General features: G+C 31.4%; 2 protein-coding genes across 6 annotated transcripts in view; both read left to right on the top strand.

Annotated features, from left to right (window-relative positions):
• Window positions 1-26,062, top strand: part of LOC109599727 (guanine nucleotide exchange factor DBS-like) — a 45,152-nt gene that overhangs the window by 10,918 nt on the left and 8,172 nt on the right. For 3 of the 5 annotated variants that reach the window (XM_049969320.1, XM_020015748.2, XM_049969312.1), the window contains exons 2-6: window positions 14,987-15,218; window positions 15,273-15,363; window positions 15,413-16,354; window positions 18,507-18,716; window positions 18,772-18,960. In XM_049969320.1, coding sequence (XP_049825277.1) covers window positions 14,987-15,218; window positions 15,273-15,363; window positions 15,413-16,354; window positions 18,507-18,716; window positions 18,772-18,960 — 1,664 coding nt within the window. Of the gene's footprint in view, window positions 1-2,030; window positions 2,119-14,667; window positions 14,780-14,986; window positions 15,219-15,272; window positions 15,364-15,412; window positions 16,355-18,506; window positions 18,717-18,771; window positions 18,961-26,062 lie in introns of those variants that run through there. The other 2 variants (XM_049969319.1, XM_049969318.1) reach the window with 2 other exon arrangements.
• LOC109599728 (uncharacterized) lies at window positions 8,302-14,421 on the top strand. Its single transcript, XM_049969323.1, has 3 exons — window positions 8,302-8,508; window positions 12,080-12,349; window positions 12,454-14,421. The coding sequence occupies exons 2-3, from the start codon at window positions 12,080-12,082 to the stop codon at window positions 13,762-13,764; spliced, it is 1,581 nt and encodes a 526-aa protein (XP_049825280.1). The 5' UTR covers window positions 8,302-8,508; the 3' UTR covers window positions 13,765-14,421.

The following is a 26,062-nucleotide window of genomic DNA, read 5'->3' as shown; positions in this document are numbered from 1 at the left end:
TCCACATAAATTAAGTGAGGTTAAATATTTGACAGTTTTGGATTTAAATATTAACATCTTCAAGGACATCCTGAATCATGTAACAAACGAAGAAATTAAGCAATATTTCATCCAAAATTCTCGTCCATATGTTTGGAAATAAGTCAGTCATTAAACTGTGACGAATAAACCATTAGGAAGAAAACTCAAAGAAATTCATCAAAAAGTTGGACAAATGGATTCCACATAAATTAAGTGAGGTTAAATATTTGACAATTTTGGATTTAAATATTAACATCCTCAAGGACATCCTGAATCATGTACCAAACGAAGAAATTAAGCAATATTCCATCTAAAATCCTCGTGCCACATATTTGGAAATAAGTCAGTCATTAAACTGTGACGAATAAACCACTAGGAAGAAAACTCAAACAAATTCATGAGAAAGTTGGACAAATGGGTTCCACATAAATTAAATGAGGTTAAATATTTGACAGTTTTGGATTTAAATATTAACATCCTCAAGGACATCCTGAATCATGTACCAAACGAAGAAATTAAGCAATATTCCATCTAAAATCCTCGTGCCACATATTTGGAAATAAGTCAGTCATTAAACTGTGACGAATAAACCACTAGGAAGAAAACTCAAACAAATTCATGAGAAAGTTGGACAAATGGGTTCCACATAAATTAAGTGAGGTTATATATTTGACAGTTGACAATTCTCTCTTTGCATGCAACGCAAATCAGCCTCTTATTGAACAATTTGTTACATGCCATGAAAAATGGGTTAATTAAGACAATTCTCTTCGATCTGGACAATGGGTTTTGGCTCTTCAGATTTTGATGACTCAATATTTTACATGTTGACTTCTAAATTGACCAAATTCATAAAAAGATTACTTGGATGTGCTTTTTTAATCAATAGAAAAGAGGTTCTGCTTCTTCATGAGTACAAAGAAAGCTTCAAAAAATGTTAAATATCTCATCCACCATGTCCAGATATTTCTCCAAGTATCTTTAGAAGAGGTCGAAATTGATCTCCAACATTCTTCAGTTACAAAAAGTCAGCATTTTTTTGGCATAAATTTGAAAAATTCTTGAATATATTGATGATTATTTTGATGATTTAAAAGAATGTTTAGTTAATTTAAGCGTTAAACACATAAATTAATTGAATTATGATGACAATTTGATTGAACATTCGATTGATTTAATTCTGTGTTGAATTAATTAAGAAAATTACATCGTTCATCAAATACATCACCATAATTAGTTCACAAGAACACTGAAAACGAACAATATGATCTGGGGATGTTCTTAACAAATCATGATCATCTTTCATTACGTCGTTACTCTTAAAGCATAATGATGTCAAGTAATGTGCATCAATTTTCTTGCCTGTCCCTTTGATTATCTTAAATAGAATTAATATAGTCTATTTTACAAGTTTGTTCGTTGCATTCACTTAACTTGTGACTTAAGTCCTTTTAAATAAACAAAGATTGTGATAACTTTAACTATTATTATACAAAATATTGTTTAAGTATTGATCACCATCGATACCAGCAACTGAACGGTACCCAGCTACGCCCATAAAAACCATTACTAATGAATAATCTTATCGTTATGGAAAAAAGTAAACAAATATTTCGCATAAAATAGTAATGCACATGAAATATTATATTTTCTGTAAATAAACGTAACAAAAAACAATTGATTACTTACACATTTATCATGGAGTCTCCGATACGTTATCTGCGGACTTCTTGCGCACAGTACGGAAAACATTTCGTTTTCGCACATGTAAGTACCCCGTCTTTTTCGCCATAATGCTTTTGTTCAATAATTAAACGAGTCGTGTTTCCATTTTGTGAACGTGGAAAAATTCCGGCTGGGAAATAATAATAATAAAAAAGAGTCAAGTGTATTTATATGTAAATCGGTGGTTCACATCACCAGTTGAAAGGAACAATCAAGCTGGTGCAATATATAATTTTAATATTCCCCATCGACACAATGGTGCTAATAATTTTAACAATGGCACGACAGTCGGTTTTAGAAAAAAGAAGTGTTTGGTATGTGGTGTGTGCATAAAGTGGTTTTATGACGACAGTTTTTGGGCCTTTTGTCGATGTGAGTAGTAAAAGTTTTAACAACGATTTTTTCTAAGGGACTCCTTTAGTGTGCAAAGCTTTTTTTGTTTGTGTCTTGCACCACCTTTCTTTGGGTGAAGCCCTGTCGGTTACGAAAAGTAGTATATTTTACTATTTCAATTTCAACGTCCGATAACAAAGTGGTTTGATAAAATAATTCTTACACCAAGGTCAAACATTACATAACGTTTGTATATACTGACCCCTTGAACATCAAAGGCCTCAATGTGACTTACACAGCCGACACATTTCTAAAGTTGCTGGCCCATTTTATTCATTATTATTATTATTATTATTATTATTTTTTAATCTGCCAGCCCATTATTATGGTTTTAAAACAATGCGAATGTTGCACAATGCGACTTTTGTGTGGTGGCTTGGCCCATTCATTAACGTTGGCCGTATACGGTTTTGTTTAAGTTTCGGAAATGCGTCCCAGCTATTTCCTTAATTATTTCACCGAAAAGAAATTTTAATTAAAACTGCCTCCGTTATGGAACCGAGTTCTTGGCGCACAATGTTTTGTTTTGTGCGTGTGCTTTTTAACTGAGCGGAGTTCTTAACCTAAATATTTGAGGGAGATGTACTTTCATACATTTTTCATTAGAAAGTTATTATTAAAATGTACTTTATTATTGATGTTCTTAAAATATAAACAGAGATTAATAATCAAATCTAATGACGTTAACTTTTTATTGATTAACTATTTATAGAACTGTGAATTTATTAAACTATTAATAATTTTCAATCAATAATAATAATAATTATATTTAATTACTTGTTCTAAATTTAGAAATAAAATCGTTTAAAATATGTTCGGTGTAAGAAAACCTACATTTACTCTTAAATTTGGTAATATTTCAAAAGAGTCTAATAAGCTTTTGTTAGCTTTCTTTAAAAAAATCAAAATTTTAAGCTTTTTTCAAGCTTAGTAATTTAGATTTTTAATGTTTAACTTTAAAATAACATAACATTCTTTAAAACAACTTTTATTCAACATATTTACCATTAAAATTAATGTTTTTTTTTCACAACATTCTACAAGCAACCTCTGTTTCGACCTCCTGTTCAAAATTAAACAGTTTATTATGTATACAAAATGAACAATGACTAAAATAAATAATCTAGACATCTGGACTATATGGTGGATGAGGTAGAACTTCCCATTTGTCATTTTGAAGCTTCCTTCGAGTCTTTAATGTGACAACTACTCTTGTATTGTCATGAAGAAGCTAAATGCCTTTTCTATTGACTAATGAAGCTTGTTTTTGAGTAACTTTTTCATGAAATTGATTATTTTATGAGATGTAGACAGTAACATCGATGATTCATACAGTCATCCAAATCCTTCTTGGCTTAAGACTTTTATTTTACTTAATTCCACCAGATTTACCCTCTGCTATTAACTATTTATTGATTAACTATTCATAGAACTGTAAATTTATTAAACTATTAATAATTTTTAATCAATAATAACAATTATATTTAATTACTTGTTCTAAATTTAGATTAAATTAAATTTGGTAATATTTCAAAAGAGTCTGATAAGTTTTTTATTAACTTTTGTGAACTTTCTTTAAAAAAATCAAAATTTTGAGATAATGTGTAAGGTACAACTTTTTCCAGGCTTAGTAATTTGAGTTTTTAATGTTTAACTTTAAAATAACATAAGATTCTTTAAAATAACTTTTATTTAATATATTTACCATTATAATTAAAATTTTTTCTACCTCTATTTTGACCTCCGGTTCTAAATTAAACAGTTTATTAAGTAAAAAATTGGACAATGACTAAAATAAATAATAGTAATATGGACAAATATCTGGACTACATGGTGGATGAGGTAGAACTTCCCATTTATCATAATTATTTTGTAAGATGTAGACATTAACATCTTAAGACTTTTTAACTTCATTTCCACCAGATTTACTCCATTTATATGGAATCCATTCGTCTAACTTTTTGATGAAGTCTCCATGAGAATTTTGCTTAATTTCTTCGTTGGTACAGGTTTCAGGATGACCTTGAAGTTGTTCATCTTCAACATTAAATTGTAAATTGAGAACAAATTGGATTGGGCTACTTAAATTTACTAGAGAAGAAGTTTTTCCAGTATTTTTTCTATTAATATTCCCTCCCAACCATAACTGAAGACTATTTGGACGATAGTTGAAGACATGTGGTGTTACACTTGTTAATTAATATAAACCATTGGGATAGTTGACTCATCACAGTTTTGTTGCACGAAGATTTTGTTCAAGATATTGCTTAATTTCTTCATCGGTACAAGTTTCAGGACGACCTTGGCTTTGTCCATTTTCAGCATTTGAACACCCCATTATTAATCCAAAAAAGTTGCAAGTATAGCATAGTTAGAAAGAGCTTAAGAAAGCTTTCTAACTAACTAGAATCTACTTTAACTAGTAAATTACTTTTTTCTGTACCTAATACTAGTATTGCTGTTTTCCTTTTGTTCTCATATTATTTAAATCAGATTGAATTCCATGATAAAAAAATAATTTACCAAGAACAGCATATAAATGTGTAAACATCACTCTAAATTAATACAAATATTAAAAAAGTGATTTGCATATGAATTTTTGACAGTGGCTTTGAACTGGTTGTTCCAAATATTTCCATAAAAAAGCATATTCTTTTATAGGTCACTGATTAATAAAAACTATCACTATTCCTTCCATTTTGAATAATTTATTGATAAAAGAGTAATATACGTCAAAAATGTTTTAAAGTATATCAAATTTATTCTAGAGAAGACCTATTTTACATTAACATTATTGTTTAACATCTCCATCACCGTTTTTTGGCGTTCAACACATTAAGTTTGATTAAGTTGGTCAAAAAAATATATATAACACTTTAATTCGCAAAAATTATGTTAATTGTTCATCAACGTTGAACATTCACCTACATTTTAACAACCATTAAAATTAAAAAAAAAAATAAATTTGTACACTTAACATGTGGCCATACTAGTTTTAAAAACAGTTAATTGTATGGTGGATTAAGCACGCCTTGATCTGGAAAAATATTTGAATAATTAAATGCTTATTTATAGTTACATTATGAATCTTTTATAACCGTCAAATTGCGATCACGACAATCCGATGCGAAATGAGATGCAAACTTGTAATTATAATGATTAGTGACGTTCCAATATTCCAATAATTTGTTTACTGTTTAATATTATAGACAGCATCAGGTTTGAGCTGTATACAATTAGAAAATTGAGACACGAAAAGGAAGTAGAATTACGAGTTATAAATAGAGTTTGCACAACTTTGCCTTGTAACAGTATCTCCATAAAGACCTCTTTGACGTTTTCAGAAATTAAAAGTAAATTCATTTTACTTTCATCTAGTCCAACAACATTTTTTAAGTAATATTAATATCAATATTTTTAATATCAAAATAATAATTAATTGTTTTTTAACATTGAATAAAATCAATTTAATATAATAAATACTTGATGATAATCACCACAAACCATATGTGTAAGAAGTAAGGAATGAAATTTACTTAAATCATTTAGCAACTCTTTCAGCTGAATGTAATAGTTTAAGAACGATTAGATAATATATATTATAAGAAATGTAGATGTTTTATTGACCATAAATATACGAAAATGATGCGCAACAAACTTTTAGCAGTAACGGTTTCAGACTTATAATAACGGTTATCAGATTCTGCAGCGTTAACTTATACTACACTCATTTTCAACTTGCTTTCTTGTGTAAATTCAAAAAAATGTAGAGCGTTACGATATCAGAAAATAATTTATTTTTCTATGAAATTACTAGTTTGTGAAATTAGTTTGCTTTTTCTTTTATTTGATTATATGGTGGCGCTGGTGGGATATTGATACTCATCTCTTTTGTTCATTTTATTATACATTGAATTGGCTTCATTTTAAATTAATTTTGCTCAAACTACAATTTATATTTATTGTAGTGCTACATTTTTACTTTATAAATTAATGATTTTAACATGTTTTACAATAATTTGACTACAAGATGGTGCTGGTGGGATATTAATCCTTATCTCATTTGTTCAGTTTAATTTGTTTTATTTCGGTAACTATTCCTAGATTAATAAGTAAAAATTGGTTGCAGCAACTCTAGATTTTCAATTTATAGATACAAATTGACGTCTCCAATTAACCTAACTTATTTATTATAAAATTTTTAATAAAAAAGGTTACACATTGAATTGGCTTCATTTTAAATTAATTTTGCTCAAGCTACAATTTATATTTATTGTAGTACTACATTTTTACTTTATAAATTAATGATTTTAACATGTTTTTCAATAATTTGACTACAAGGTGGTGCTGGTGGGATATTAATCCTTAACTCTTTTGTTCAGTTTAATTTGTTTTACTTCGATAACTCTTCCTAGATTAATAATTAAAAATTGGTTGTAGCAACTCTAGATTTTCAATTTATAGATACAAATTGACGTCTCCAATTAATCTAACTTATTTATTATAAAATTTTTAATAAAAATAGTTACTCATTGAATTGGCTACATTTTAAATTAATTTTGCTCAAATTACAATTTATATTTATTGTAGTACTACATTTTAAGTTTATAAATTAATGATTTTAACATGTTTTTCAATAATTTGACTACAAGGTGGTGCTGGTGGGATATTAATCCTTATCTCATTTGTTCAGTTTAATTTGTTTTATTTCGGTAACTAGATTAATAAGTAAAAATTGGTTGTAGTAACACTAGACTTTCAATTGATAGATACAAAATGGCGTCTCCAATTAACATAACTTATTTATTATAAAATTTTTAATAAAAATAGTTACTCATTGAATTGGCTACATTTTAAATTAATTTTGCTCAAATTACAATTTATATTTATTGTAGTACTACATTTTAAGTTTAAGTTTAAGTGCTGGTGGAATATTAATCCTTATCTCATTTGTTCAGTTTAATTTGTTTTATTTCGGTAACTATTCCTAGATTAATAATTAAAAATTGGTTGTAGCAACTCTAGATTTTCAATTTATAGATACAAATTGACGTCTCCAATTAACCTAACTTATTTATTATAAAATTTTTAATAAAAAAGGTTACACATTGAATTGGCTTCATTTTAAATTAATTTTGCTCAAGCTACAATTTATATTTATTGTAGTACTACATTTTTACTTTATAAATTAATGATTTTAACATGTTTTTCAATAATTTGACTACAAGGTGGTGCTGGTGGGATATTAATTATTTCTGTTTTTTAATTTTTAAATTTCAGTAACTATTTGTGGATTAATATTTAAAAAATGGTTGTAGCAATACTCGATTTACAATTTATTGAGACAAATTGACGTATTGAACTTATTTATTATAAAATTTTCAACAAAAATGGTTACCTATTGAATTAGCTACATTTTAAATTAAGTTTGCTCAAACTACAATTTATATTTATTGTAGTGCTACATATTCAGTTTGTAAATTGCTGATTTGGATATGTTTTTCAATAATTGGACTACAAGGTGGTCGTCGTGGAATATTAATCCTTATCTTTTTTGTTTATTTTAATTTGTTTTATCGTAGTGCTACATATTCATTTTGTAAATTGATGATTTTGACAAGTTTTTCAATAATTTGACTACAAGGTGGTGCTGGTGGGATATTAATCTTTATCTCTTTTGATCATTTTAATTTGTTTTATTTCGGTAACTACTTATAGATTAATATTTAAAAATTGTTGTAGCAACACTTTTCAATTTATAGGTACAAACTGACCTCTCCATTTAATAACTTATTTGTCATAAAATTTTCAATAAAAATGATTACTTTTTGAATTGAATTAAATTAATTTAGCTCAAACTATGTAGTGCTACATTTTTAGATTATAAATGAATGATTTTAAGGTGGTCGTCCTAGTACATGAATCCTTATCTTTTATGTTCATTTTAATTTGTTTTATTAAATATATGGTTTGGTGTGATAACTAAAGCCTTTTTGGCCAACTACAATAATTTGTTTTGAGATTATTACAGGCATTTGAGCCGAACGAAGCGTTCCATCCGGCGTTCAGTCGTCGCGTTGCTTCCCAAAGCTTATTTGAACGATTCCCGCCAGAGATGTCGTGCGCGAGTCGCGCGTCGCGCATGCCTCGCGCATCGTTTCGCCAACGGTGGCTGTATGAAGCTATTAGGAAAAGATATGGCGTTCGTATATCCGAATACGATTCAAGTTTGCACGATAATTTCGACGAAAATATCATCTGTTAGTGGTCGTGTGGTGCGCGAAGCTATGTGAATCGATGACAAATTTAATTTGTCGTTGGCGTTGAGGCGTGTTTCGCCGGTTTTATGTCGAAATAACTGGGAAAAAGGTACGTATTGTGGCGCTGTAATGGATACCAATATGGTCTAGATTTGTGTGGTCGCGTGCGAAAATGATCTCCTGCGTTCTACATAAAGACGCTTTTCGCTTGTACGCTAACCTCTTGGATTTTTGTTTTCAAAATATTGTTGACACATGCAAGACGATGGTTTTGGTGATTTTAGAATGTGGATTTTTGCCTTTATTGCCCGAAATTGAGACGCTTTTGCGTGATGAAAGGCGAAACACCTTCGAAATGGCTTCTTGCACCATTAATATACAACAAAACTTTCCAATTAAGTACGTTTCACGTGAAAAACGTTTATTTACGTTTATCTTAAAACTGCTGCTAATGTCTTTGCACACTTCTATTAACCAGAACCACTTATCTAAACGATGCAATTATTACATCAGTGCCACAAGAAATGGGGATCATTTTTATGCACGTCTGGTCCAATAGACTTTCAACAATTACCGCAAACTGGGGTAAAACACAACAACAAACAAAGTTAAAGCCGTGTTCAAATCTGATACCGCTAAATCATTGCAAGTGTCCTTTTGTTGATTATTTCATCATTATTCATGTGTGATCAAAGAAGACTTTAATTTAGTTTTATGATTATAAAAGTGGACATCAAATTAAGTTTAAGGAGCTGACCTAACAATAATGATGCAAGATTATTGTTTATTAGATGCTGGCTCCAAGGAGGTATTTATTATTCAAACGAAAATTCTAATTTGACAATAACACGACACGAAGTTTTTTAATACAAGATCACAACATTTTTTTTATACTTTGTACTCTTTATTTAGACTATTACTTGATATTTTTAAATAAAATATGATGCAAGTACATGTTTACTATTCACAAGGATAAATTTTCATATGTACATACACATTTTTATTTTATATTTTTAACTTAACACATAGATCGTGGGGGTCATTGCCATAGTTCCACTTTTATTTGAAGCAGTTATTCTCGATTCTGATCTTGCAGATTACAAGCAAATTCTTCAGCAAATAAAATAACTGTTCCCTGTGACTGATTAACAATAAAACAGCATATAATTGATTTCATGTTGAGCACAGTAATTCAATAAATGTATAATCTTACAGATATCAACGTCACAAAAGTATGTGTTTTAATTAATTTTAAAAAGATCAAATACCAGAGGTGTTATATATGTACAAAGGAATCCGGAAAAATGTTATTTAATCTACATGCAGCCTTATTAAAAGAGGTGGGTCACACAGATCCTAATCAGTCATTTTACTACAACAGGTCATCAAAGATCTTTTCACTTTCTAAATGTAAATTGTAAGTGTTTTTTCCTTTTATTTTTCACTAATAAAGTTTTATTTGTTAATAATTTTAAAATTAAAATGTTATACACAAATTTCACTGTAAACCATCAAGACTGAAAGTTTCTAACATTCTAAACAATCAATAAAATATATTCTAATTACTTTTCTTTTACTCACTGATGAGAATTTATTAATTATGAATCTCTCTATTATAATGTTCAGCTACCTTCTATATCTTGGTAAATCCTTAAAACAGTTAACAGTTAATCAAATATCTTTTCTTTTTATAATTGTAACTTGTAAATGATTTCTAATTACTGTTCTGTTACTTGTCACTTTTTTATTTTGAGTTATTTCTTATTGACAAATATCATCACAAAGCATAGATTTTAAAAAAATGATTCAAAACAAACATTGTTAAACTACAACTTTATTGTTATCAAAAATTACTTTTTAATTTATAAAATTTGTTCGCAATTTTGTATTAAAATGTTCAGCTAACTTGTATAAATATCATGGAAAATCCTTAAAATACTTTAAAGTTTTAATATTCTAAGCAATCGTCAAATATCTTTAATTTTTATAACTGTAAAATGTAAATGATTTCTATTTACTTTTCTCTCACTTATCAGTTATGCAAATTTATTAATTTTGAATGATTTCTTAATGATAAATATCATCACAAAGCTTAAATTTGAAGACAATGATTCGAAACTGTTACGCTATACCTTTATTCTTATCAAAAACTTTTTTAATTTATGAAATTTGTTCATAATTTTGTATTAAAATGTTCAGCTACTTATATAAATATCATGGTAAATCCTTAAAATACTTAAAGGTTTTAATATTCTAAGCAATCAGTCAAATATCTTTTATTTTTATAACTGTAAAATGTAAATGATTTCTATTTACTTTTCTCTCACTTATCACTTATGCAAATTTATTAATGTTGAGTGATTTCTTAATGATAAATATCACCACAAAGCTTAAATTTGAAGACAATAATTCAAAACTGTTAAACTACACCTTTATTGTTATCAAAAACTTTTTTAATTTATGAAATTGGTTCATAATTTTGTATTAAAATGTTCAGCTACTTATATAAATATCATGGTAAATCCTTAAAATACTTAAAGGTTTTAATATTCTAAGAAATCACTCAAATATCTTTTTTTTTATAACTGTAAAATGTAAATGATTTCTATTTACTTTTCTCTCACTTATCACTTATGCAAATTTATTAATGTTGAGTGATTTCTTAATGATAAATATCACCACAAAGCTTAAATTTGAAGACAATAATTCAAAACTGTTAAACTACACCTTTATTGTTATCAAAAACTTTTTTAATTTATGAAATTGGTTCATAATTTTGTATTAAAATGTTCAGCTAATTTCTATAAATATCAAGGAAAATACTTAAAATACTTAAAGGTTTTAATATTCTAAGCAATCAGTCAAATATCTTTTTCTTTTTATAGCTGCAAATTGTAAATGATTTCTAATTACTTTTCTGTCACTTATCACTTATGGAAATTTATTAATTTTGAGTGATTTCTTAATGATAAATATCATCACAAAGCTTAGATTTGAAAACAATGATTCAAAACTGTTAATTTATGAAATTTTTTCGTAATTTTGTATTAAAGTGTTCAGCTAACTTTCATAAATATCATAGTAAATCTTTAAAACTGTTAAAGGTTTTTATATTCCACTTTTCTGTCATTTATTACTTATGGAAATTTATTGATTTTGAGTAATTTCTTAATCATAAATATCATCACAAAGCTAAGCTTAAATTTAAAGACAATGATTCATAGCTTTAACTTTTTTATTTTATGAAATTTATTCTTAATTTTGTATTAAAATGCTCAGCTAACTTCAATAAATATCATGATAAATCCTCAAAGGAATTCTTCTAAATTCTAATCAAAGATTTTCGTTTTGTAACCATACAATGCAAAAAACTAATGAATGTGTTCTTAAATCTTAAATAAAAACCACATTTTTAACCTTTAATCATTATGAAGGTTCATCTTTGTTATTAGAAAAAAATACTTATCAAATTTATGAAACAAGTTCGCAGTTATATATTAAAATTGTAACTTGAACTTACAATGGGTATCATTTTAAGGCATTGAACATCCGTTGATAAACTACAGTCGCGTCGATAAAACAATTTTTTACGTTTGTTTGTTGATATTTTTACATCAGTTTGCAGCTCATTGAACCTGTTTCACAAACGCATCGCACTTAATCCGTTGGTTGTATTTTAGATGGCACAGGTTGATGCTGCCGAAAAGGAGGCCAGCGAAGTGCTTCACTCGCTCCTTTCGGTGGAACGAATAGAGAAACAGGAGGCGATTGTGGACACGACCGAAAATCAGTCGCCCACCAACTCGTTCCATTCGAATCCGGCCAACGCCGAGGTTCAGGAGAGCGAAGCTCAAATAGCATGGCACGGGCCAGTGTCGATTGCGCATTCCTTGTTTTCCAGCATGGATGCGAACGGACACTTCCCCCAGACCATCGATGATCAGCAGGTAGTTGTATTTTTTACAGTTTATTTACACCCAGTGCTTTGGTTTGATCAATGAGTTTGCTCAGTGGATGAGTTAAAAAGCAGACTAATTGTGCAGTACATTTTCAGCAGGTGATCTGGGAAGGTCATCCGATAGTGGACGATGAAGACCACAACATGGAGTCGATTTACACGGACTCCGTGGAGGTCGAGGAGACGGAACGGGAGTCTCCGAAGCCGCAAGTGAACGGGAAAACGAAAGCGACACCCAAGGCGGGCAAAAAGAAGACGCCCACGAAGAAAAAGAAGAAATCTGACGTGGAGGCAACGACGAGTAACGAGCCTTCCAAACTTGAGGAAAGCGCCAGCCAGGTCAAAGAGCGATTTAAGCGTGGATGTGAATGTCAGGACGAGAGCTGCTTCAAGGGCTTGAATCCGGAGAGTGTGTATAAACATAGACTGAACATAGCTGAGCTGACTAAAGGGGAACACGACATGTACTTGATGGGGGTTACTATGGCTTGTCTGGCGAACCCTGACACCACCGTTAGGCACAAGGAACGTAGAAGACTGAGGGCACAATACGTGTACCAGGGGAGGCGGGTGTGTCTTGACGCCTTTTTGTATCTGGAGAATTGCACCCACTATCAACTGAAGAGGATCAGGAAGCACGTTATGACTCATGGTGTGGCCCCTAGAGTGCACGGCAACCATGGGAAGAAGCCCCACAACACCTTTTCTTTGGATATCTATAGACACGCCACGGAATTTTTGAAGCAATACTTAGAGCAACACACAGGTGAACGAGACATCGTTAACACCAAGTCCCCCATACAATTACCTTGGGATGTGACGAGGAAAAACCTACATGATGCTTACAAAGAGTATGGGCAGATACTAGAGCCGGGCTTAAAACTCATGGGCTACTCAACCTTTAGGCATTTCATGAAGGAGCAATTTCCTCATGTCAAATTCTCAAAGATTGAGCCCAAAAACGTGTTGTCCAACAACCACAATCAGCAGCAACAACAACAGAACCAACAGCAGCAGCAGCAACAACAGCAACAACAGACTCAGCAGGTCCAACAAGCCCCCCAGCAAATCCAACACCAAGCCCAGCCAATTCAAACGCAAGACAGAAGGGAACAGCAAGTACAAAAGTGTATCGTCAATGACGTACAGCAAGTTATTCCCCTTGTTGTGGCGCCACCAAGCGACAACACCAACCAACACCACCAGCAAACCTTCTTGGTAACTCCAGTGACTCAACTACTGCAAAACGGAAACATAGTGACGCCGCAGAACACGAATAATCACAACTCGACCAATTTTTCATACCAGTTGGCGAACACAGGGTACGTTATAAACGAACAGGGGAATATTGTAACGACGATGGCCAATGCTCAACATCACGCCCCGTACACATTCAGCCGAATTTAAGGGTTTTCTGTTATTTTTGTAAATGGAAAAAGATTATTATTAATTTTTTATTGTACATATTTTATATATCATAGTATTAATTTTTAATTTATATTGTAAAAACGTTATTTGTGGATTGATACGAATCAAATTGAGGATTATGTTCGCGAAATGGAACACTTAGGATTAATTGATTGCCAAAAGCTTTAATTTTTTACATTACGAAATAACTTAAAAGGTTAATTTCTTTAAATTTGTGCCATAAAGCGTACTAAAGTACTAACCTGCATCCAACCTCCACAGATAATTGACAACAGTTTTGCAGCTTTAATTCACCTCCTTTCAATTATGTGTTGACATCCAGGAGTGTACGTCAAAAATATATCCTGAGACAATTAAATAACTAACAGACGCACAAAATTGTAAGGATGTATCTGAGATTAACTGGAAACTAAGATATTGTATTTTTCTCAAATCCCATTATTATTTTGATCTCAATTGTATAAAATGACGCGGATAAATTTTTTTGAAAATGGAATTTGTAAATAAGTCTCATAGTTTATTATATTATTTATATTTATTTATATATAATTTCATTTTATATACATACAGAAAAAAATGTCTTAGCCCCTAAGAATTTATAGGTACTACTTTTTTAATAAAGTTACTTTTAAAATACTTTGTGTTTGTATGTGTTACCCTTATTTATAATTAATTTTTACTAGGCTTGTTAGAAATCTTAGAACTACACCAATGTACTTAATAATAAACAATTTACAATAGTTTAATGTGCATGTATTAAAATAACAGTTGATATGAGAATAATGGAATTGTCATATTCAGCAAAATGTGACATGAGTCGGTACTTAACCCAATAGTATCATTGAAAATCATATGTTTATGTCAGAATTGGTCGTGACGATTATTTTTAGCTTCTAAATTTGTCTTTCCAACTTATTTTCATGTCATTGAAGGTTTTGTTAAATCATATTTTAATAAAGTCACGTCGGTGAGTTTTTCAACATTGTTTTTACTTGTAAGTAAAGAATTTTTAAATATGTTTCCTCATTATATTGCTGGAACCAATACTATGACCTTTCAATTCCAACAAAAACATTATTTATAAAACTACAAATCAATCTGAGGAGACAAATAAAAATCTTTACATTCTAATGCCGTTATTTTTTAAATAATCAGTTGTTTTAAATATGAACCTTGTACTGATAAGAATAATTTTTTCCAGAGGAACCTATTTCGACTACATGTGAAGAAATAGAAATGCAGAATACTGTCACCTTGGAACCTTTAGGGGTGAACGATGTGACCGACCTGTTACAACACCAATACGCAGTCATTTCCGGAGGAAAATCAAAAGATGGCTGTCCAATCATCACTTTCCCCGACAACAACAATTTCCAAATGTTGTCTGATCAAGAATATCAAAAACTAATGTTGTATTTAACGTCTGTTCCTTCGTAAGTACCAGCGTGTATGTGCCAGAGTTGGTGTTTAATCGGTTTCCGTTACAGGTTGCAGGAGGCAGACCTGGGCTTCCATTTAATCATAGACCGGAGAAAGGACAGGTGGAACTCGGTCAAAACCGTATTACTTAAGATATCTGTAAGTCACCAAGCTAACTTTTGACTTTGAGGCTCACAATTTGTTGCAGGTATATTTCCCTGGTTTAATCCATGTTGTTTACGTGATCAGACCGACCAGCTTCTTTCACAAAACCCTCTCAGAAGTCAGCAATAAGTTGTCCAAAGACGAGTTCAAATTTCGCATGGTGGTGCTGAGCAGCGCCGAAGAACTTCACGAGTACGTGAACATAACTCAACTCACCTCCGATCTGGGGGGCACGTTACCCTACAACCACGACGACTGGATACAGCAGAGGATCGAACTGGAGAAGTTCTCCACCGTTACTCACGACGTGTCGAATGCTCTGGACAATTTCACTAAGACCATAGAAGAAACGGAACTGCCCAACAACGTCGATTCGACGCAGCAACTGCTCAACCGACAAACCCAATGCTATTCCGATTTAAAGGACGAGATACTGGCGGCCGCCAAACACGGCGAGAACTTGCTGTGCAGCATCAAGCAAAAAACTTATTCGGAATACGCTGACAATGAGATTCCCCACACCGATATGGTCGGCAACGTGTTCGCCGTTGAAAGGCTTCTGGTACAGCTGGAGGAAACGGAGAAGACGTTCGACGAGTTCTGGCAGCAGCACTCGACGAATTTGAGACATTGTCTGGAACTTCGGAGGTTCGAACAGGACTTCAGGGAGTTGCAAAGCAACTTCGACGGACATTTCAAAACGGTGTCGGAAATGACGGAAATAGGGGAAACAGCGAGTCGTGTCGACACTTTGATTAAAGAAACTGTGGCCTTCGAGAAGTTGTGCTTGGTGGATATTGAAAGGGCGGAGGAGGTCATTTCGTCGGGCCAGCATCTGATTACTATCAAGAACTCCTGCCCGTTGGAGTGTGTACAGCCGAAATGCGCCGAGCTGAAAAGGATGAAGGATATTTTAATCGAGAAACTGACCAAGAGGATGGAGGATCTGAATAAGTGCAGGGAGTTGATGGAGAGAATGGAAAAGGTAAGTGTTTTCTATAATCATTTTCTTGTTTTTCGTCTTTCAATGATAAAATAGGTTAAGGAGAAATATTATTTATAAAAATTATATAAACATCAGAAATCTGCATGAATTCCAAGTTACCCTATTTACTAGAATTATATATTGGATGCTGTTTGGTGGATTGAACAAAGGATTGTTTATGTGCTCAGTTTCAGTATTGTCATGATGCACTGACAATAGGATGTGTCTTTATTCTAGAATGAGTTTTTGTATATAATGATTGGTGTCCTAGTGCTGATTTTCTCTCTGTCACATTAGATTTTATCGTTGAAACTTAAGATCTAGGATTCCATGAAATTAAGTTTTTTCCTCTTCTATTAAACCATTACTCCCACCGATTGACTGATTTTCATTACTAGAAATCTCTTCTAAATTCTGAATATATTGTTTAATTTCTGCGGTGGTGAGGGTTTCAGGACGACCCTAATCTTGTTCATCCTCAATGCATCTATTACCACTTTTAAATTAAAGAATGAAACCAAATTGGAATTGGGTTATTGAAATGTATTAGACAAGAAGTTATCCCATTATTTCTTCTAGTAAAATTCTTTCCCATAGAAGAAGACCTTTTGGACGATAGTTGAGGACTTGTGGTGTTAGATTTGTCAATTGGTAATAATATGCCCCTCTTTCTATTCATTGGGAAAGTAACAATGATTGATTTACTGCATTTAAATTACTAAACTATCTCCAAAGGTGTTGCACAAGAAGTTTGAGAGAGATATTGATTAATTTCTTCAGGTTTCAAGACGACCTTGACGTTGTTCATCTTTATTGCTTCCATTGCCTCTTTCAAATTGAAGAATGTAGCCATATTGGGTTTGGGTTATTGAAATTTACTACAGAAGAAGTTTCCCCATTATTTTATCTAATAATATTCCTTCCTACCCATGGAAGGGACCATTTGTACGATAGCTGAAGACTTGTGAATGTTATTGGACTTGTGAATTGGTATAATTTGCCTCTTTCCATTCATTGGGAAAGTAATAGTCATTGAATTGAAATTTTGATAGTATATTCGTGTGTGAAGCCTTTTTCTAATGATTGATTTACTGTATTTAAATGACTAAACTATCTCCAAAAGTGTTGCACAAGAATTTTGAGAGAGATATTGATTAATTTCTTCAGGTTTCAAGACGACCTTGACGTTGTTCATCTTTAATGCTTCCATTGCTTCTTTCAAATTGAAGAATGTACCCATATTGGGTTTGGGTTATTGAAATTTACTACAGAAGAAGTTTCCCCATTATTTTATCTAGTAATATTCCTTTCCACTCATGGAAGGGGAGGCCATTTGGACGATAGCTGAAACTTGTTGTATGAAGTCTTTTTCTAATGATTGATTTAGTGCATTTAAATGACTAAACTATCTCCAAAGGTGTACAACAAGGATTTTGAGAGAGATATTCATTAATTTTATCAGGTTTCAAGCTGACCATGACATTGTTCATCTTCAATGCATCCATTGCCACTTTCAAATTGAAGAATGTAGCCATATTGGGTTTGGATTATTGACATTTATTATAGAAGAAGTTTCCCCATTATTTTATCTAGTAATATTCCTTCCCACCCATGGAAGGAGATCATTTGGACGATAGCTGAAGACTTGTGAATTTGTATAATTTGCCTCATTCCATTCATTGGGAAAGTAATAGTCATTGAATTGAAATTTTGATAGTATATTCATGTATGGAGTGAGTGATTCAGATACTTAATAATAGGATGATGTAGTCTTTTGTTCATTCGTCACTTTTCACCGGAGCACAAAGTAAAATTAAATTAATAAATAATTGTCTGCATTATTTTAGTTTAAAAATTTCCCCAGCAAAACGTTTTGTCCGTCCCCCGTACGAACTTTTCAGTGATGCTAGCAAAGGATGTTCTTTATCGAGAAATATGACTGCGTCGCACACTATATCGTGCCGTCTGCATGTACAAAATTAAACGGTGTTAATGTATCCAGCATAAACGATGCGAAATTAACCTAGGACACTGGGGGATCAGTCTTTTGTTTATGTCGTACGTCCACCGTCACACGCATCCAAAACAAAGCGTACCTATCTCGACGGCCAGGCCAATTAGGATGTCGGTTTTGTTTATGTTTTATTTGCAGGCTAATAAGTGGTGCAGCGTCGGCATTGATGTGCTCGCCTCCCAGAAAATCGAGAAATGTTCAACGTCCACGGAACTGGCCGAGTCATACTTGCAGGAGATCCAGGACTTCATCGCGACAGCCAAGGAATTCACCACCAATAATCCCAGAGACCTGAAGCACATATTCCAGGACTCGATTACGGCGGAGACGAAGGCCCTGGTGACACAGGTGAGCAACACCACCGTTGTTCAACGGACAAAGTATTAAGCGGTGATTTTTACAGGTGATTCAAAGGATCGACGATGTGTCTTTGATGTGCGAGAACCGGATCGCTTGTCTGAACAAAATATTGACGAAGCCGCTGCGACCGATCCATTCGGTGAGCTCGGAGCCGGGCGTACCCAGGCAACCTCAGGGTGGTGCTCCGCAGCCAAACAGGGCCGAACTGCGGCGGGCCTACACCATACCAAAGGTAAGATCAGTGAATGTGGTGATTCAAGGAAGAACTATTTTTGTCACGTTAGTGTTAAATTTGATGCAGTCGCCGAATGGCTGTTATAATTTTATCGTCTTTAATGGAATTAATCATTTAAAAAATACGAATGAGTTGAATGCAATCTTTTCCATTGTCTTTAAATACTTCGAATTGTGTTGTTATTATTTGGGTCGGCATGAAAATTTTAGTGTTAATATGGCGTTATATCATTGGTATTTTATACCACATTTTATGTTTAGAGACAGCCATGTGCCCAGAACTAAATTATTTAACGTCTCTATGGAAGCATTCTATTGTAAAATAATTAACAACGTAAGTACCATAAAATCAGCTCAGATTAGTTCCCTCCCCCGTTTGTTGTTATTAATTCAAAGTTTCACTATTTCATTGTACAGCTGCGTCCTAGCAGCTAGTTACTAACAACTTAAAGGAACAAAAATGTCGGTGTTCAGTAAAATTATGTCACGTGGAGAAACAATGTAAGTACACAACTTGTGTTATTTATGTATGTGTGTATCAATTGGTTTTAAACATCATTTTATGGTCTTAGACACGATTGAAAATTAATTTATGATTAATTACTCACTATTAATTAAAACATTATCGGCTTTTTGTTGCAAGGAATTCACCTTAGGCATTTTATCTGATGTTTAATACATTTCTGGTGCTTTGAATTCTTCAGCGTGCTATAAATCACTTTTTTTATGATTCTATTAATTTATTATTTATTGTATGGAATAATAGAACGTGTTATCAATTCAAAGTGAAATAAATAAATATTTTTTTCAATATGAATTGATAAAGGAAAACACAATTTAATTAAAAACATTCAATTTTATATATATAAATTATGAATGTTGTTGGTAAATTTGCTCTACTATTAATTGTATTCAAAATGATTGTTTTAAACAGTCAAAGAAAGTATCAGTGTATAAGGCACTAAAAACCAATAGAGGTAATTTATTTACCACCCACAAACCTTTTGCTGGTTAATGTCGTTTTACCCTTTTCGCCATTTAAGCTGGACAAAACACATATTATTTTTTAATTTGTTACTTGAATAGAAAATGAAAATTTTATGGTATTTGAAATAAGAAAGTTATTTGAAACGATAACATTCTTTATGACTGTCAATGTTCATTTGATGACCCTAATTGTAATAAGAAGTTACTAAACACCCTGTGTAATATTTTGGAATACTATTAATACTTACTGAGTAATTTTTTGTGGACGTGTGTACCAAGAATGGAGGTTTCAACATTATAATTATTAGTAATACAGACATTTTAGTTAAGCACTCCAAGTGTAAAATAGAACAAATAGAAGCCTGAGAATATTTAGTAGAATTAAAAAAAGTGATTTGAAAAGCCAATATTAGTATTATTTCCGGTTGAACCGGATGTTAGAGGACATTGAAGGCAGAGATAACATATTTTTCTTTTACTTTACATTTATTTCAGTTACCTCATCTACATTATAGCCTAACAAAAACCATTAATTTATCACTATCACCACCGAATTGTATGATATTGATATCTATTTTATTTTTTTTTAATTAAATTACTAGTGATACACTGATTCATTAGAGACCCTGTATAAAAATAGCCCATTTTTTCTATTATCATTTCTAATCACATAGTTTTTACTTTCCTTTTTAAAAATATTCAAAAATAAATAAGAAATCTCCCATTTACAAATAGTACCATATCTTTCATACATCCTGAAATTAAAAGCTCGTAAATGTTAAAAATGAACAAGGTTAAGAATATTAAACTGCATAATTTATCACTTGGTCAATTATATTTAAAATATGTAACAGATTATGAATGTTAATTGTGTATAATATTTCCTTGATTTACTCAAAATTAAATGGCTGAATATAATAAATGTAGATGCCACAAAATTAAGTGACGAATTTAAAATGTTAATTATATATTAATAATAAATTTGATGGGTGTATTCAATTTTTATAATTATAATAATAGCAGGAGGGATCATTAAGCAATTTCAGTCTGTATCATTTTAGTACTTCAATTTTTTATAAATTACTATTAACGGCATTTTTTCAGAAATTCATTCCGAACGTTTACAAAAAAACATTTTTCCGCTATTCACTATCGATAATCTTCATGTAATACTGCAGTCCAAAAGAACATCATAATTCAATGAAAGTTAAGTAAGATAAAGAAGTAAAACGGGTACCACCTGAAAACAATTAATTACCCATGTTTTTTATCAATTTGGTAAAGTCCAATTAAGGAACTTCAACAAATGTAGACAGTAAGAGTACTTTCACTGTCATCTTTATCGGAAGTACCAGACAGGATGTGTAATATTTTAGAATACTGTTAATGGGTCCTGATGGGATACATTGTTGTTGAATGAACTTTTTAGCATTACCATATTTGGTAGTACTGATATTTTATTTAGATAGGTCAAAAACAAAATGGGCCTAAAATACTACGTATAAGTCAAAAATAGGCAACATCTTTTAGTTCTCATTAAACCTATTAATCAAATCACCCTGTATAAAAATAATTGAACATTTTATGTTATCATTTCTAATGATGATGAGTTTTTCCTTCCTTTTTAAAAAAATATTCAAAAATAAAAATGAATCCCATATTCACAAGTAGTACCACTTTATATCTTCAGACATCCTGTAATTACACAAACTATTAAAATTATTAATTATTAAAATGGTTTTAGGTAATTTATCACTTGGTCAATTATTTCTATTAAGTATATAACTGTGTAAACAAACTGCCAACGTTAATTCACCAAAAATGTCTTCACTTACTTAAACTTAAATGGTTGAACATAATAAATATAGATGCTACAAAATCAAGTGACGAATATAAAATGTTAATTATATATTAATAATAAATTGGATGGGCGTTTTTAATTTTTATAATTATAATAATAGTAGGAGGGATCATTAAGCAATTTCGTTCTGTATCATTTTAGTAACACAACGTTTTACAAATTACTACTAACGGCATTTTTTTCTGGGATTCGTTCGGAACGTTTACAAAAAACCACTTTCCCGCTATTCACTATCGCTAATCTTTATGTAATACTTTAGTCTAAAAGGAATTAAGGAATAATTCAATGAAAGTTTGTATTTTACCTCTACAAATTCCTTCCAGTTTTTCAGTTTACAAGGTTCCATCACGTTCTGTGCATAAAAATAATGTTGATGGTCTAAGATGAGTGCCATCCGAAAACAGTTAAGAATGTGCCGGGCTCATTAAAACATTTTTTAAAATATTGGCTACACGAAAAAGTTATTTATTTATTTGATTGATTTGTTTGAATGAATTTTTATATTTTAACTTCTTTATATTGTTTCAAAACCTTCTTTCTGGTGTGTCCAAGTGCTGTAATTCCTGAAATCTGTAACAACGAAGAAATTAAGCAATACTGTTTATTAATGTATTTTGTAAATTACTTCTTTATCACGGAATTCAGTTTGGTTAAAAAATATTATGAGAACAAAAGAAAAACAGCAATATTAGGTACAAGAAAAAGTAATTTATATTTTTGGTTAATGTTTAACTCGAAAGCTTTTTTAAACTTTTTCTAACTGTACTATGCTGGTAACTTTTTTGTATTAAGAATGGTGTATTCAAATGCTGAAAATGGACAAAGTTAAGGTTGTCCTGAAACTTGTACCATAATAGAAATTAAGAACTATTAGAAAGAAACTATCAAAATATTCATTTTAATAACTGTTAATTTCCCAATGGACTGTATCAATTCACAATTCATAATATGGTCTTCAATTTGAAATAGATGCATTGAAGATGAACAACATTAAGATTATCTTGAAACCTGAAGAAATAAATCAGTATCTCTCTCAAAATCCTTGTTCAACACCTTTGGAGTTAGTCATTTAAATGCAGTAAATCCAACATTAGAAAAAGGATTTATACACGTATATACTATTAAATTTTCAATTCAATGACTGTTACTTTCTCAATTAATGGAATATGGTAAATTATAACAATTCACAAGTCCCCTTCTATGTATGGGAAGGATTATTACTACAGAAAACTTTTTCTCTACTAAATTTCAATAACCCAATCCAATTTGGTCAGAATTAACAATTTAATGTTGAAGATGAACAACGTCAAGGTCATCCTGAAAGCTGTAGCAACGAAGAAATGAAGCAAAATCTTCGTGTAAATAGACCAATTATTAAACTGTAATAAATCAATCACTAGAAAGAGATTCGTGCAATAGATTTAATCAAAATATTAGACAAATGTATTCCACATAAATGAAGCTAGTAAACCTGGTGGAACTGAAGTTAAAAAAGTCTTGAGTTAAGAAAGATTTGGATGACTCTATGAATCACCAATGTCACTGTCTGCAGCTCACACAATAATCAATTTCATGAAAAATTTAAAAAAACAAGCTTCATTAGTCAATAAAAAAGACAATCAGTTTGTTTATGCCAATGGAAGACCATATGTCAGATCAGACACTCAAAGGAAGCTTCAAAATGATAAATAGGAAGTTCTACCTCATGGTCCATATATTTCTATATATATTTCTATAAGATGAGATAGAATCTATTGCACGAAGTCACTTTCTAAAGATTGATTTAACTGACCTATTTGGTTGTTCATCTTCAACATTGTAAATTCAGACCAAATTGGATTGGGTTATGAAGAAGAGGCTTTCCTATTATTTTCTCTAATAATATTCCTTCCCAGATACGAAAGAAGATTATTTGGATGATAGCTGAAGACTTGTGGATTGGTATAATTTATCTTATTCCATTCATTGGGAAAGTAATAGTCATTGATTTGAAATTTTGATGGTATATTCGTGTATGAAGATGATTTACTGCATTTAAATGACTAAACTATCTCCAAAGGTGTTGCACAAGAATTTTGAGAGAGATATTGATTAATTTCTTCAGGTTTCAAGACGACCTTGACGTTGTTCATCTTTAATGCTTCCATTGCCTCTTTCAAATTGAAGAATGTGGCCATATTGGGTTTGGGTTATTGAAATTTATTATAGAAGTTTCTCCATTATTTTATCTAGAAATATTGCTTTCCACTCATGGAAGGGGAGGCCATTTGGACGATAGCTGAAAACTTGTTGTATGAAGTCTTTTTCTAATGATTGATTTAGTGCATTTAAATGACTAAACTATGTCCAAAGGTGTTGCACAGGGATTTTGAGAGAGACATTGATTAATTTCTTCAGGTTCCAAGATGACCATGACGTTGTTCATCATCAATGTATCCATTGCCACTTTCAAATTGAAGAATGTAGCCATAATGGGTTTGGGTTATTGACATTTATTATAGAAGAAGTTTCCCCATTATTTTATCTAGTATATTTTTTCCCACCCATGGAAGGGGAGACCATTTGGACGACAGCTGAAGACTTGTCAATGTTGTTGGACTTGTGAATTGGTATAATTTGCCTAATTCCATTCATTGGTAAAGTAAGGACATGGATTTTACGAAAGATATTGATTTATTTCTTAAGAAAGAAGGCTTTCAAACAATATATAAATTTTAATACAAAAAAGTTAGAATAAAATATAAAATTTCATTCAAACAAATCATCAATCAAAAACTTTTACCAGCACGTAAAATTTTAAAACATGTTTTAATATCATGAGAAGGTTAAAATTGGGATCAATCTTTCCTTCGGTACCACGAACACCGAATTTTTTTTTCCTGGCTTGTAGAACGTCGGCAAAAAAACCATTTTAAAGAAAGTCCAATCATTTTAAAGTGAATTACTTTTCCCGGTACCTAATTAACCATCCTCGTTTTTATCAATTACTTATCTGCTAAAACCGAACGAAGAGTTTTCACAACAGCACCAAGAGTACTTTCGCTGTCGCCTTAATAAGGATGCAGCGCACCTTAAACGAGAAAATCCCGTATGCAAATACCGGAAGCGATGCAACAAATCAACCCGGCTAAACGAAACGGACGCGGACAGCGGTCAATTAAAAACAATCCACCTTCGGCGCATTGCCATGTTAATTGAATTTTTCGGCCGCACCGTCGGACGCCGCGGGTCAGGCCCGTACGGTTCTTCGCGATTTATATATACACGATAAAATAAAAAAAACTTGTTCCGTGAGCGAGATGAATCTTGCGGTGCGGCGCAGTGCAATCGTTTCCGCGTTCAGATATGGACGCGTCTCCGTCGGCGATGTGTGACTTGTGCCCGTGCAGACTGGAGTATTTGTCGAGCATCATATCCGCATACGACGAGCTTTATGGCTACGGAAAGGGACTGTATTATTCTTTCTGTGTATGTATTTCATTTTGGTGGTACCGTTTTTTTTTTTAGTGGGATGAGTTTTTGTGTGGTTCTTGGTTGTACTTGTTGTTTTCACGTAAGAATAAGGGCACTAATTTTTGAGAATTAATTTCAAAACTTTCACGGAACTTTTATAAGTTCTTCATAGTGCTAAAAGCTTTGTTTTAAAGTAAATTTTGGTAACAGTAATCCACAATTTTATGCATGTTTATTACATATAACACATTAAACTCAGGAATTTTAGTATTTTAAGGAAATATGGCCATACAACGATAATATATACCGTTGTATGGTAATGACTTGTTTATGACAATTTTTGTCATTAAACTTGTGAATATGATTTCTCATTAAAATTGTAATAAACTTTAATCCATAAATCAAATTAAATATTCTAGTAATCATTTTTTTATAATTAAAGTTGACAAAATACGACAGATAATTTATGTCATAACTATTTACAGAAGAGCTTATCAGTGTTAAAAGTTTTACTTTAAGATACCAATGTTTAATTTATAATGCAGAACATTTTAAACTAATTGTCTGATTTCAATTAATTGTTGCATAACAATACTTAAAAGAAATTAGCAATAAATTGCAAAGAAATGAAGTAATTACTGAAAATAATTAAATTACATTTTTAATTGTTCTCAACCGTTTCTCAGTTTGAAAATTTAGTATGAGCTGCTAATTTATAAATATTTAAATAACTTGTAAACTTTTTATAGAAACTTGAGCATATTAGCAAATATGGCCTTAACAACGATAACGATAACTT

Source organism: Aethina tumida, chromosome 1 (assembly GCF_024364675.1).
Source record: "Aethina tumida isolate Nest 87 chromosome 1, icAetTumi1.1, whole genome shotgun sequence".
NCBI classification, from domain to species: domain Eukaryota; kingdom Metazoa; phylum Arthropoda; class Insecta; order Coleoptera; family Nitidulidae; genus Aethina; species Aethina tumida.
The sequence above is the reverse complement of the archived record's forward strand: the minus strand, read 5'-3'. Positions and strand labels throughout refer to the sequence as shown.